This window comes from Heteronotia binoei, chromosome 11, assembly GCF_032191835.1.
Source record: "Heteronotia binoei isolate CCM8104 ecotype False Entrance Well chromosome 11, APGP_CSIRO_Hbin_v1, whole genome shotgun sequence".
Lineage (NCBI taxonomy): Eukaryota > Metazoa > Chordata > Lepidosauria > Squamata > Gekkonidae > Heteronotia > Heteronotia binoei.
This window is the reverse complement of record NC_083233.1, coordinates 24,944,155-24,957,777: the sequence shown is the minus strand read 5'-3', so window position 1 is coordinate 24,957,777 and position 13,623 is coordinate 24,944,155. Positions and strand designations below refer to the sequence as shown.

General features: G+C 46.9%; 1 protein-coding gene across 2 annotated transcripts in view; it reads left to right on the top strand.

The window, feature by feature from the left end:
* The first annotated feature begins 249 nt into the window (after nt 1-249).
* Nucleotides 250-13,623, top strand: part of SRPX2 (sushi repeat containing protein X-linked 2) — a 29,337-nt gene continuing 15,963 nt past the window's right edge. The window contains exons 1-2 of one of the 2 annotated variants that reach the window (XM_060249827.1): nt 250-432; nt 8,703-8,834. In XM_060249827.1, coding sequence (XP_060105810.1) covers nt 8,765-8,834 — 70 coding nt within the window. In that variant the 5' untranslated portion in view covers nt 250-432; nt 8,703-8,764. Of the gene's footprint in view, nt 433-8,702; nt 8,835-13,623 lie in introns of those variants that run through there. The other variant, XM_060249826.1, reaches the window with a different exon arrangement.

The following is a 13,623-nucleotide window of genomic DNA, read 5'->3' as shown; positions in this document are numbered from 1 at the left end:
TGTTGCCGTAGCCCTGTGCAATTATGGTCTGTTGGCTTCTTGATCCAGCTTTTCTTTCAGCCACAAATCTATGACTCATGAACCGTGCAAAGCTCCGCATTGTACATCTGGGAATACTGGAAAGGGTTAGCTCTACTTGAACCCTGCGGGGGTTGTTGTGCATTCTGCAGAAATCTTTCCTGCCTGGCTGTGTTTGTGGGCCTTCCCTCCCCCCCCCCCCCGCCTTCGCTCTTTTCTCCTCCTCTCTGAGAGACGGTACTACAACTTGAAAAAACATCTGGCAGGCACTTGCAGCTCCACATCTGGGCAATGTTAGCTGAGTCTGGGATGCCTATGAGAACAAGAAGCTTGTTTTGCAAAAGTTAAAGGGAAGGTTCCTTGCATGGACTGAGAGAGGAGCAAGAGGCAGCAGCTAGACACAGCGCCTGGCAGGTAAGCTATTCTTGCTAGCCATTTGCCTTCTATTGCAGGAGAAAGAGCTGGGAGCGGCCTGCATGCCAGCTGCTTTTGCACACATGGAAATCAGCTACATGCAGAGACACACAGATAGATAAGGTTACTGCCTTCTTCCCGAGAGGACTCCTGTGCTTTTAACAACTAAGAAGCAGACATTCAACAGGTGAAGCTTTGCCCATCATTGTCATTCTAGGCCAGGGAAAACTCTGTTGAATTCCCAGCAACCTGGGATCACAGTTTGCATTACAGGAAATACAAAAAAAAAAAAGCAAACACTGTGATATACTAATAACCTTGTTAATAATGTGTACAAAAGATTTATATGACTCTTTTAAAAAGTTTTACTAAATGTTGTTAGCCAATGTATCAGTGTTGGTGAGGAGGCATATTTCCAGTTGAATATGTGTTGAATTCCATTTTGTTGTTCAGTCGCACAGTCGAGTCTGACTCTTGGCGACCTCATGGACAAAGTCACGCCAGGCCCTCCTGTCTTCCACCATCCTCCAAAGTCTGCTCAAATTCGTGTTAGTTACATCAGTAATGCTGTCCAGCTATCTCATCTTTTGCCGTCCCCTTCTTCTTTTGCCTTCTGCCTTTCCCAGCATCAGGATCTTCTCCAGTGAGTGCTCCCTTCTCATTTGGTGGCCAAAGTATTTGTGCTTCAGCTTCAGCATCTGACCTTCCAGGGAACAGTCAGGGTTGATTTCCCTCAGGACTGACTGATTTGATCTTATTGCAGTCCAAGGGACTCTCAAGATTCTTCTCAGCACCACATACTAGACCTTTTATCCTGGTTCAGCCCTGTCCCCAAACTGACATTCTTCTCTTGAATCATGGAATGGTAGAAACCAACTCTATGAGTTTATGATTCTAGTATAGAAAATCAGTTTGGGAACAGGGTGGACCAGGATTAAAGATCTAGTGCGGAGTTGTGAAATTTAGCACAGGAGATACAAAAAAGCAAACACTGATATACTGGCTAACAACATTTAGTAAAACTTTTTTAAAGAGTCATATAAATCTTGGTGGAAGTGGCTGTGGTTAAGTCACAAGTGCCTTGCCAGGTTATTTATTAAAGATAATTCACGTCGGTGAGAAGGACAGGTGTTCCTCTGAGCCCCTTCGTAAGCACACATGGTCTCTCCTTCATTGGAACCCAACAGAAGAATTGTTATTTATTTATTTATTTTATTATATTTATATCCAGCCCTCCCCTGTTGGGCTCAGGGCAGCTCACAACAGATTAAGATAAATACTATTAAAATAAATTACAATGAAATCATTAAAATTCATTATATACATACAATACATTTACTGTTTCAGTCCTAAAATCCAATTCGTATTTGACGCTGCATACAGTAGTATTGTTCAGTGCTGAGGTATGGTGGTCGCATTCCCCATTAGCTGTTAAAAGCTAATTTAATTATTAAACAAAGAATCATAGCATTTGTTGTTGTTTTTTCAAGTCAGAACGAGGTAGACTTTAGAAAGAATCCTTGTTTTGCAAGTAGAAGGTCTCAGGTTTAGTCCCTGGCATGCTTAAATGAATTCAGGTAACAAGTTCTGAGAAAAACGTTTCTCAGCCTGAAGCTCTGAAGAGCTGTTGCCAGTTTGAAAAGCAGACAGTACCGAGCTAGAGGGTCTGTCTTGATATAAGGTAGCTTCACTTTGACTGGGGAGACGGGAGTCCAGATCCACGCCTTAGCTGATGAAGTGGATCCACATGCACAGCAGCATCTCTGGGTTCATTCTGCCAGCTGAGAGGCACAATGATTGTTCTGCTTTGAAGTATCATGAAGCTCTTCAGTAAGAGCAGCTACTCTGCCTCATTGGATAAAGAGCTGAGTTAACAGAGGATATGGAGCAGGTCTGGGCAGGTTCCTACTTCTCAGCTCCAGTTTGGGTTGCAACTCTAAACTAGGAAATTCCTGGAGATTTTTGGAGGTGGGACCTGGAGAGGGTAAGGGAGGAAAAGGACATCAGTGGGGTATAAACGCCATAGAGTCCACCCTCCAAAGTAACCAGTTTCTCCTGCGTAGTCTAGGGATTATAATTTTGGGAGATCGCCAGGTTTAGCTCCAGTTCCATATCTGTAAACTGGGAATATTAGTAGTCTACCCTGAAAGGTTTCAGCAGTCTCGCTTGTAAAATACTTTGCAAATTAAAAGTATAGCCAGCCGTCGATAAATAGCACATTCTAAGGTAACGTTCGACATATTATTAATAGTCAATGAAACAGAAAGAAGTCTGGGGAGGGATGATGCCCCGGTGACATCACGCCTCCTTTCCATGTAACAAGGCCCAACCAGGTAAAGAATCTCAGGTAGGAGGAGTGTCTGCTTGAGATGCTGGAGAACTGCTGTTAATCAGGCATTCACTGGTGGTGGAAAATGCCATCAAGTTGCAGGCAATTTATGGGTTTTCAAGACAAGAGAAATCAAGAGGTGGTTTGCCATTGCCTGCCTCTGCGTAACGACCCTGGGCTTCCTTAGTGGTCCCCCATCCAAATGCTAACTAAGGCCAACCCTGCTTAGCTTCTTCGATCTGATGAGATCAGGCTAGCTCTGCAGGTCAGGACAGACAATTATTAGCAAATGATACAAGAGCAGAAAGGGACCACAAGGTTCTCTGCCCTGACCCTCTGCCAGCAGACAAAGCCATCCAGCTATTTCATCCCAACCACCCTCCCTCCAAGGAATTCAGGGCAGCTGGTACAGTTTTCATCTCCTCTGTTTTATCCTCACAACCAGGGCTCCCCCCCCCCAGGGAACGCAGTGGAACGGAGTTCCAGAATCTCTCTGAGGAAACAAATTCCCAAAACCTGTTTGAAAGTTGATAAGAGGCACCCATGCATTTATCCTTCATTTCCCTCTTGAGAGTTCTAGCACCCTCTTGCCGGAAAAAAAGCCCTGTTCACAACAACCCTGCAAGGTAGTTAGGATGAGAAAGAGTGCAACTGACCCCACGTGAACTCCGCAGCTGAAGGGCCTGAAGGTGTGTTATGTTTCTGAGGATGGCCTTGGGCTGAACAGAGAGGAAGGTTCTGAATTCTATCTTTGACTACACTTTCTACTAATTTGCCAGGGACGGGCATCCAGCATTTACTGGCTAGGTTTGCCAGGCTCGACTCAAGAAACACCTGGGGACTTTGCAGGTGGAGCCAGGAGCAAGGTTGTGACAAGCAGGATTGAACGCCAAAGGGAGATCTGGGCATCGCATTTAAAGGGACTGAGTGCCTTTTAAATGCCTTTCCTCCCATTGGAAGTAGGGGAACCCCAGGTTCCGTGGAACCGGCCTCAAATAAGAAACCAAAAAAGTAGAAAATTCATATTTCTTTTGAAACTTGGGGGAGGGGTTTCGAGGGGAGGCACCTGATGCTATGCTGAAAGTTTGGTGCATCTACCTCAAAAAACAGCCCTCCTCCAGAGCCCCCAATACCCTTGAATTGATTTTGCTTTATATCCTATGGAAACCAGTCTCCATAGGGTGCAGTGGAGTGCCCAGCAGAACCCTGGTGCACAAAGAACCGGTTCCACTCAGGATCCCAACACGCAGAGCTTTCCCCATTGCATAGAAAGGCCAGTTTCCATTATAGCAGGAGACCTGCTGCTCTGACTTGGCCTCCGATGCAGTGGCAGGAGAAAAATGCTCTAGCAATCCCCCATGGTAGAAAAAAATTGGAGATCTGGGGGACTGCTAGAGTGTCATGGCAACACATGATATCACTGAATGATTGGAGGTGATGTCGCAGTGTCCCTTGACATCACACAACACCTAGCCCTGCCCCCAAAGCCCCTGGGGGTCGCTAGCCCTCATCTGGCCACCTTACCCTTGCATCATTTCCCCAACCTGAAAGCCAGGGGGTTGTTCGTTGCCCCATTTTGGAAACATAATATGTTGCTCATCAGTTTTCGCAGATCCCCAGCAGGCAAATAGGACCTTCTGCACCATTTCAGATGGGGAAAACAGCATGGAGGAGGGGGAGAATCTCGTCTCCTCTGTATGTGCCCACGTGAATCTGAATTGGGCCCACGTGTGCCTGGAGATACAGAACTTCGCAGCCTCGGGTTGCCAACTCCAGGCTGGGAAATACTTGGGAGACTTGGGGGTGGAGCTTGAGAAGGGAGGGGAGGGATTTCAGTGGGGTATAACACCATAGAAACCACCTTCCAAAGTGGCCATTTTCTCCAGTTGTCATCTCTGTCACCTGGAGATCAGTTGAAATAGCAGGTCTCCAGCCACCACCTGGAGGTTGGTGATGCTTTCTCTCCATCCTGATCCCTGAGGGAAACATAACAGGTGCTTGGGATTTGAATGAAGCCTGCCCAAGTCCTAGTCCTGCACTCTGATAGCTACACCACACTGGCACTTGGGTACTTGGAGAGGGGCAGGTGGTACAAAGGGTTTCATTACACCATAGGGCCTTGGGGAAAAGGACCACTCTTTTAAAAGAAAAGCCTACTGCCTTGTTTAACACAAAACTGGCACCAAGGGCGGTGGGGGGACAGCTGGACCTCCCAGTTTGTTTTGAATTTGTTCCACTTCCTCCTCTCCCATTTATCAAGCTGTTGCGTGGGCTGCCTGCTTCTGTGTGTTGGTTAGAGACGCCTTGTTATTCATCATTTGTTTGCAAAGATCTCCAGCTACTCAACTACCACCCCCACCCCCCAAAAAATCAGGTTTCTCTCTCTCTCTCTCTCTCTCTCTCTCTCTCTCTCTCTCTCTCTCTCTCTCTCTCTCAGGTTGCCAGGTCTGTGTTGGAAAATACGTACCTGGAGACTTTGGGGATGGATCTGGGAGAGGGTGGGATTTGGCAAAGGGAGGGGCCTCAGCATGGCACAGTGCCGCAGACTCCACCCTTCAAAGCAGCTGTTTTCTCCAGGGGAGCTGATCTCTGCCAGCTGGAGGTCAGTTGTAGAAGCAGAAGATGATGATGATGATATTGGATTTATATCCCGCCCTCCACTCCGAAGAGTCTCAGAGCGGCTCACAATCTCCTTTACCTTCCTCCCCCACAACAGACACCCTGTGAGGTGGGTGGGGCTGGAGAGGGCTCTCACAGCAGCTGCCCTTTCAAGGACAACTTCTGCCAGAGCTATGGCTGACCCAAGGCCATGCTAACAGGTGCAAGTGGAGGAGTGGGGAATCAAACCCGGTTCTCCCAGATAAGAGTCTGCACACTTAACCACTACACCAAACTGGCTCTCCAGGCCCCACCTGGAGGCTGGCAACCCTATTTCTCCCTCTCTCCCCCTATGGTTTTTCTTTGGAAGGAGGGCTCTATGGCGTTATACCCCCATCGAAGTCCCTCCCCACCCCAAGCCCCACCCTCTCCAGGCTCCACCCCTCCAGGTGTTTCCCAACCCAGAGATGGCAATGCAGATCTCAAGAAGCAAAATTGCTCAGCAAGGAGGGCAAATCCTCACTCTCCTTGTGCAGCTGAAACCTTTCCCATAAGACTGGCTCTATCTTATTTTCAGACAAAGCCATCTGTCTATATATATATGAACTGTTAACTTCCATTTCAATGTATCTAAGGAAGTCTGCTTGCACACGAAAGCTCATACCTTGAATAAAACTCGGTTGGTCTTTAAGGTGCCACTGGAGTTAAATTTTGTTCTACTGCTTCAGACCAACATGGCTGCCCACCTAGATTTATTCTCAGCTAAACCAGGGGTGGGGAACAGTGGCTCTCCAGATGTTTTTTGCCTACAACTCCCATCAGCCCCAGCCAGCATGACCAATGGCTGAGGCTGATGGGAGTTGTAGGCAAAAAACATCTGGAGATCCACTGTTCCCCGCCCCTGAGCTAGACAGATGTGCTATTAACTGGCAGTGCCTGCTGCGGGCCTCTCTTCTGAGGACCTTTCCCCCTTTCCTGTGCCTCCTGCCTGTTCCTCCATGTTAACCAACAGTCACTTTTGGCTCTTATTACATAAACAAGGGTAGAACTGGACCAGTGAAACAGGGCCAGTGTTCTAGTACTCTGAGTGTTTGATTCACTCTAAAAGCAAAGAGGGCAGTCCCGTTCGAGATCATGAATGCAGCAAAACCAGGCTGCCTGTCTGCTTGGGGGAAACTCCCCGAGACTGGAGAAAAATATGACTTTGGAAATTAACCTAAAGGCAAACAAAAGCATCCTGATGAAGACCGGCAGTGCTCCAGGAAGCATGAAACCATGGGAGCAACTGAGAGTTAAAGGAAAGGCAGAAGAGGGTAGGGAAATTGGCTTGCTGAAGTCTGTAATTACTTGTAGAGTCCTGGAAAGCAAGATCTTGGAGGGTCCAGGTCAGGGGTGGCCAAATTGCAGCTCGGGAGCCACATGTGGCTCTTTCAAACATATTGTGTGGCTCTTGAAGCCCTCACTGCCCCATCAGCCAAATTGGAGATGGCATTTCTCTCTATAAATCAATTCTCCAAACCAAGCCCACTGGCAGTTTGAAGAATGCATTTAAAGTTGCTTTCTTTCCACCTCTCCCTTCCTGCTCCCTCTCCCCATCTATTTGCTTTCTTTCCACTTTTCAATTTTTCCTTCCTTCCTTGTGGCTCTCAAACATCCGGCATTCATGTCTTGCGGCTCCTAAACATCTGGCGTCTATTCTATGTTGCTCTTACATTAAGCAAGCTGGCCGCCCCTGGTCCAGGTCATCTGCAGATACAAAGTTACCTTGCCTTCTGCTTGCAGGCAGAGACTTTTCTGTGTTGTTTAATGGCCCCTCACTGGCCTTGTTTTCCATCTGTGTAGTTGGTTTAATAGTTTTACATATATTTGTTATCCATGTTTGATTTAATGTTTTTGATTGTTTACTGGATTGGGGATCCTACATCAGGTAGAGAGATAGCATAAAAATGTTTTAAATAACATTATACAAACTCTTTTGCTTCACAAGTAACAAACCACACTTTTGACAGCAAATACGTATTTTGATTTTACTCACCTGTTCATCAGAATGGAAGCCTTCCCCCAAATTCACCACTCCCCAAGTTTGGGGTCATTCAGTGTCTAATTTTATTATTTACACTTGCATTTCAAGTAAGTACATACTGCCTTTCCAAGTGTTCAGAGTGGTTTACAGTGATCTATGCAATATCCAATAATATATTTTGTTTTCAGCATCAGTGTCCTTACAGCTTTGGATCAGTGCCTCTTAATTGGTTGTCATTATCCATCAAACCGAAGATTTATCCATTACATCACATTGTTATCCTGGACTTCCTTTAAAAAGCTCAAGGCAGTAGACATTTCCCCCACCCCCATTTTCTCTCCCACAGTAACCCTGTGAGGCAGGCAGAGCTGGATTAAGAATTAGGCCAAGTAGGCACTGGCCTATGGGCCCCCACACCTTTAGGGGTCCCAGGCTGGCTTCCTCCCTGCACCCCCCCCCCCCCGGTTTCCCCCCTGCTTGCAGCCCTCCCAACCTGCATACATAGCCAGCAACTGAGCAGCTCTTTGCCCGACTTGCCTGGTGTGGCTGCTTCTGGCATTGTCGCCCAGTTTGCCTCTCTCTGCCTCTCTCCCACAGCTTAGCAAAAGGGGCTTATAAGAAGGTGCCTGCAGGCTGCAGTGAGGGCTGTGGGTGGCAGGGCAGGTGCTCTGACTTAAATAATTTGTGAGGGGGCCCCCAAGATTTCGACTTCCTAGGAGCCTCCACAAGGCTTAATCCAGCACTGGAGACAGGCTAGGCTGAGATAGAATAACTCTCCTAAGGTCATCCAATAAGGCCCACAAAGTTTCATTTAGAATGTAAGCTTTTGTATACTAAAAGCACACTTTATCAGACGTGTTGCTTCAGACCGACACGGCTGCCCACCTGGATCCAGGGCTTTTTTTTGAGCAGGAACGCAGTTCTGGCTGGCTTGGTGTCAGGGGGTGTGGCCTAATGTGCAAATAAGTTCCTGCTGGGCTTTTTCTACAAAAAAAGCCCTGCCTGGCTCTATCTAAGGTCATCCAGTGAGCTTCATGACTGATTGGGAATTTGAACTTCAGTTTCCTAGTCTAATATTCTATCTGATTATCCCACGCTCAATCTGAAAACCAAAATTTAAATGTTTCAAAAGTTAATCCAGAAATGAATGAAGAGATACTGTTTTCAAATGTTTGAAAATATGGTGATGCTTCAAGCACGTGGTTTGTTTCATTTCAGCAGTCATTTAGAAGCAAATGCTATATCTTTTTGATGTTCGAATGTTAGCCTGGTAGATGGTCATGGCTGCTTTAACTTCATTTTTCCTCTTCTTGGTCTCAGCTTGTGCTGTATCCTGCTCTGCATTATCTGCTGGACCTATTCAGCCAACTCTCCCTTCTAGGATGCTTCAAGGCACATCTGGCTTCCTGCTGTTTCTTTGGGCCAAGGTAGCATCATCCTCGTGGTATGAAGGTAGGCACTGATTGTCCAATGCAGAATTTTCAAAGGAGCAATCCCTTTTTTGCTGGCAAAGTTTTCTTGCATTTGACAGCTGGGTGACACACAGAAATCCAGTAGGCATTTGGACTGAGAAGAGCTCACCTTTATAATTCCTGCTAAGAAATTGAGCCAGTGAAGCTGCCAGGGGAAAAGAAGAAGAAATGGCCTTTTCTGCTTATTATGCAGCCAATAAATTTAGCAAATGGAGAACCTCTGGCTCCACCCCAGGAAAAACTTGGCTTTTGAATTTCAGCCTCTCATGCAGCTGAAAAATCCAATGGATATTCATAGAGTCATAGAGTTGGAAGGGACCTCCAGGGTCATCTACTCCAACCCCCTGCACAATGCAGGAAACTCACAAACACCTCCCCCTAAATTCGCAGGATCTTCATTGCTGTCAGATGGCTATCTAGCCTCTGTTTAAAACCCTCCAAGGAAGGAGAGCCCACCACCTCCCGAGGAAGCCTGTTCCACTGAGGAAACGCTCTAACGGTCAGGAAGTTCTTCCTAATGTTGAGCCAGAAACTCTTTTGATTTAATTTCAACCCATTGGTTCTGGTCCTACCTTCTGGGGCCACAGAAAACAATTCCACATCATCCTCTATAGGACAGCCCTTCAAGTACTTGAAGATGGTGATCATATCACCTCTCAGTCACCTCCTCTCCAGGCTAAACATCCCCAGCTCCTTCAACCTTTCCTCATAGGACTTGGTCTCCAGACCTCTTACCATCTTTGTTGCCCTCCTCTGGACCCGTTTCAGCTTGTCTATATCCTTCTTAAAATGTGGTGCCCAAAACTGAACACAGTACTCCAGGTGAGGTCTTACCAGTGCAGAGTAAAGCGATATCATCACATCACGTGATGTGGACACTATACTTCTGTTGATACAGCCCAAAATTGCATTTGCCTTTTTAGCCACTGCATCACACTGTTGACTCATGTTCAGCGTATTATCCACTAAGACCCCTAGATCCTTTTCACACATACTACTGCTAAGACAAGCCTCCCCCATTCAGTGCATGTGTATCCCTGCAATGGGCAGATAATCTCCTCTCCCACAGCTGTTTCAGCCTGAGAAAATGGCCCCCCTCCCTTCTGCCACAGTCCCAATCTAAATTGGGCTTTGCAGCACTTGCATAAGTAAGTTACCCACAGCTGCCACGGGGCTGCAAAAAAGTGGGTTGGGTCAGAGCAACTCCATCCTGACTCATGGACACTCTAGGTTGTGAACCAATGGTATAACTAGCTTCAAACCATAGCATTTTGCCCAAAAACCAGAGCATCAGTTGAAATGCCATGTCACTTCTGGGTGACGTAAGCATGTCATGTTTACTTTCCCTTTTTTGCCTATGGGGAGGGTAATTTCCCCTAGTTTCTGATAGCCCCGAACCAGATGGCGGGGAGAGGAGAGAGGCTCCTGTTCCCTCTCTTACACCACTGATCAGATAAGAACCCTGGACTGGCCAGTCCCAGCGCCCAGGCCTTAAGTTTAACACCCCTAGACCAAACTGAGGCTATTGTACTTTGGTCACATTATGAGAAGACAAGAGCCACTGGAAAAGACAGCAGTGCTGGGAGCAGGAAAAGAGGAAGAGCCAGCAGTAGAGGGACTGAGTCTGTCAAGGAAGTCACAGCCTTCAGTTTGCAGGACCTGATCAAGGCTGTCCGTGATAGGATGTTATGGAGGTCAGTAATTCATAGGGGCACCATGAATTGGAAGCAACGTGACACACACAAGGAGGTACACTCCACTGAAGCTTCTGGAATACATTTTTAAATATTGTATCTGTGTGTCCATGCAAGTGCACCTGGAAGTCATGTTGACCTCTGGTGACTGACCCCTACTGGGGGCCTGGAGGATATTCCGAGAGGTGGCTGAATAACCCTGTCCATCCCTCCCAACTGGGTCAAGGACAGTCTCCCATCCAATTAACCACAGTCGATCCTACTTAGCTTCTGAGATCTGATAAGATCAGACTTGCCTGGGCTAGCCAGGTTAGGGTGCTTCTGGAATACATTTTGTTAGCCTTTCAGCTACCCCCAGACTTCTGTTTTATTTTGTGACCAAACTAGATTGGGTTGCTAGTTCCCAGATCTGGGCAGGAGATCCCCCACTTTTGGGGGCTTCTCCTTGCTGCCAGCCAGCTGGCTGGCGGGGAAACTCCACCCCCAAAGTGACATCACCAACACAATGATGTCACATGAAAGTGCCATCATCACACCAGGCATGTTGTATGTGGATGCTGTGGTTTGAGGTGAAAACTCTACGGGTTGAGGGCAATTTTACCATAGAGTTTTCCCCTCAAACCAGTGTGTCCCTGACATGATGGCATCACTTCCACATGACATCATCATGTCAGCAACATAGCTGTTTTGGGGGTGGAGCCCCGCCGTCTCCCTCTCTGCCAGTATGGGATAAGGACCTGGCAACCCTATCTAAGCAGGTCTACTCAGAATAAGTCCCACTTTATCCAATGGGGCTTACTGCCAGGAAAGAGTTCTCAGGACTGCAACCTTTCTTTTCATTTTTGGCAACTGTTCAAAGAAGCCACATGTTTAACTGGCCACAGGATATCAGTTAGGTTCTTTCTCGAAAGCAGCCAACTTGGTCAAAGGAACCAGAGGAGATGAGTGACCAAAAGGGGAAAGTCATCAGGCAATGAATCAACGCTTTAGAAGCCCTCCTGGGCTTGTGGTGGCATCTGCCTCACTGTGAGGTAGGGAGGGAGGCTGGGTGAGAATCTTTGGGGTTAGGACCATCTCTAGAGATGACTGAATAACTCACCTCCCCCTCATGACCGCAAAAGCTAAGCTTTTCCACATGCCACTGACTGTTGGCAGGGAGAGCACTTGGCAAGAGGTGGTTTGTCTGGACTGGTTACAGACAGTAAGCAGAGAAAGCGCCGCTTTCCTTCCTCAGCTCAGACGCCGAGCTTCAGCTCCTTGGCTTGTGTATCATATTAAAAACCTATCCCTGGCTAGTCACTAGTAGCAAGCAAAGTTATTTTGAGAAGAGGCTGTCATGATTCTTCCTTTCAGACTCTAAGGCAGTCATGGTTCTTGCCATAAAGACTTTGCAGCAGACCAGCACAGCTGGATGTATGTGAGACTTAAAAAATCTTTCCTGTAGACAAATCTCTTTTTTTTTTTGTCATGGTAAGACTTTTACAACTTTAATAGATGCAAGACAGGAAGAATTTTGGCATGAAAAGCTTCTCCCGGAATCTCCAAGCCAAGAAAAGCCACAAATGTTTCTGCCCATCACACAGTGCAGGAGCTCCGCCAGAAAAAGCCGAGATTGCAACCTTGGCCTGTTTTCTTCTTCCATCCATGTTTTAAGATAGTAAAAAACAGAGACAGCAGCTAACTATAACTGACATTCTTAAAGGTGAACACCATGACACAATGAGAACTGTGCAGGCCAGCTGTGGAAATTTCTAGAGTTCCCTAGTGAACATGAGGCACTCTTTTCCTCTCCTCAGCTAATGGTTTTACCTGTTTCTCTTCACAATGAGGGGAAAGGGAATCATACCTCCTTCCTCTCTTGGCCACCTCAAAGAGACAAGCATCTAGGAATGCCTCTACTGCATTTGAATGGGTTATTAATTTTCATTAGTGTACTTCCTACTTCTTTGGAAACTCCATTTTCAGCTCATGTGAATAACGTAATCCCAAGACTTCTTCAGCACATAAATTAAGGAGTGGTAGAAAGGTCACCCTCAATGGTAGTACTAATTGGCTACCATAGCTCTGAGGTCCCCAACATGGAGCCCATGGGCACTACAGCACCTGCCGAGTTCTGTTAGAAAGTGGGCGTGTCTAGGTGGGGCTTTTGCCCAGCAGGGCTTCTGATTGGCTGAGCAGATTAAAAGGCCTCATGTTAAACAGAACCTCTGCCCAAAATGGTGGAGAGGGACTATTAAGAGTTATATAGGCAGCCACATTAGGATTCCACCCAGTACTCCCTGTGTCAGAATAACAAAAGAGCCCACAGACTCAAAAAGGTCAGGGACACAAGCATAGCCAAACAGAGCCAGGGAGTGGGTTGAAAGGACATGGCACTGCTGCAGCAGTGTTAAATACTGGGTTCGATGCATTGGAGGTCAAACAGGAACTTGCTTTATTGATAGCTACATACTAAGACAACATGGCAGGGCTATGACCCCGCTTATATACATGCAAATGAACACACACACACACCCCGATTCCCATACCAAATCACAGCAGTCAAGTTTCATACCAAGACCACTTGTTGGTTACTGCTTCATGTTCAATCAAGAGTCTCTAGTATTTCCCATGGTTGCCCGGGCATGCACGAAGCTTCCCACAAAGCATTAAATTCAGTACATAACAAGCAGGTTTGTTCCTGAATGCTGAAGAAGACGATGATATTGGATTTATATCCTGCCCTATACTCTGAATCTCAGAGTGGCCACAATCTCCTTTACCTTCCGCCCCCCCCCTCCCCACAACATACACACTCTGAGGTAGGTGGGGCTGAGAGAGCTCTTACAGCAGCTGCCCTTTCAAGGACAGCTCTGCGAGAGCTATGGCTGACCCAAGGCCATTCCAGCAGCTGCAAGTAGAGGAGTGGGGAATCAAACCCGGTTCTCCCAGATAAGAGTTTGTGCATTTAACCACTATACCAAACTGGCTCTCTGCTGCTTGGATGAAAGACTGCCTCCTTGTGCTCTTTGCAGGAAGAGCAGAGCACAAGCATACTAAATAAGTGAGTAGTCAGTAGACACTGGGCTTGGTTGG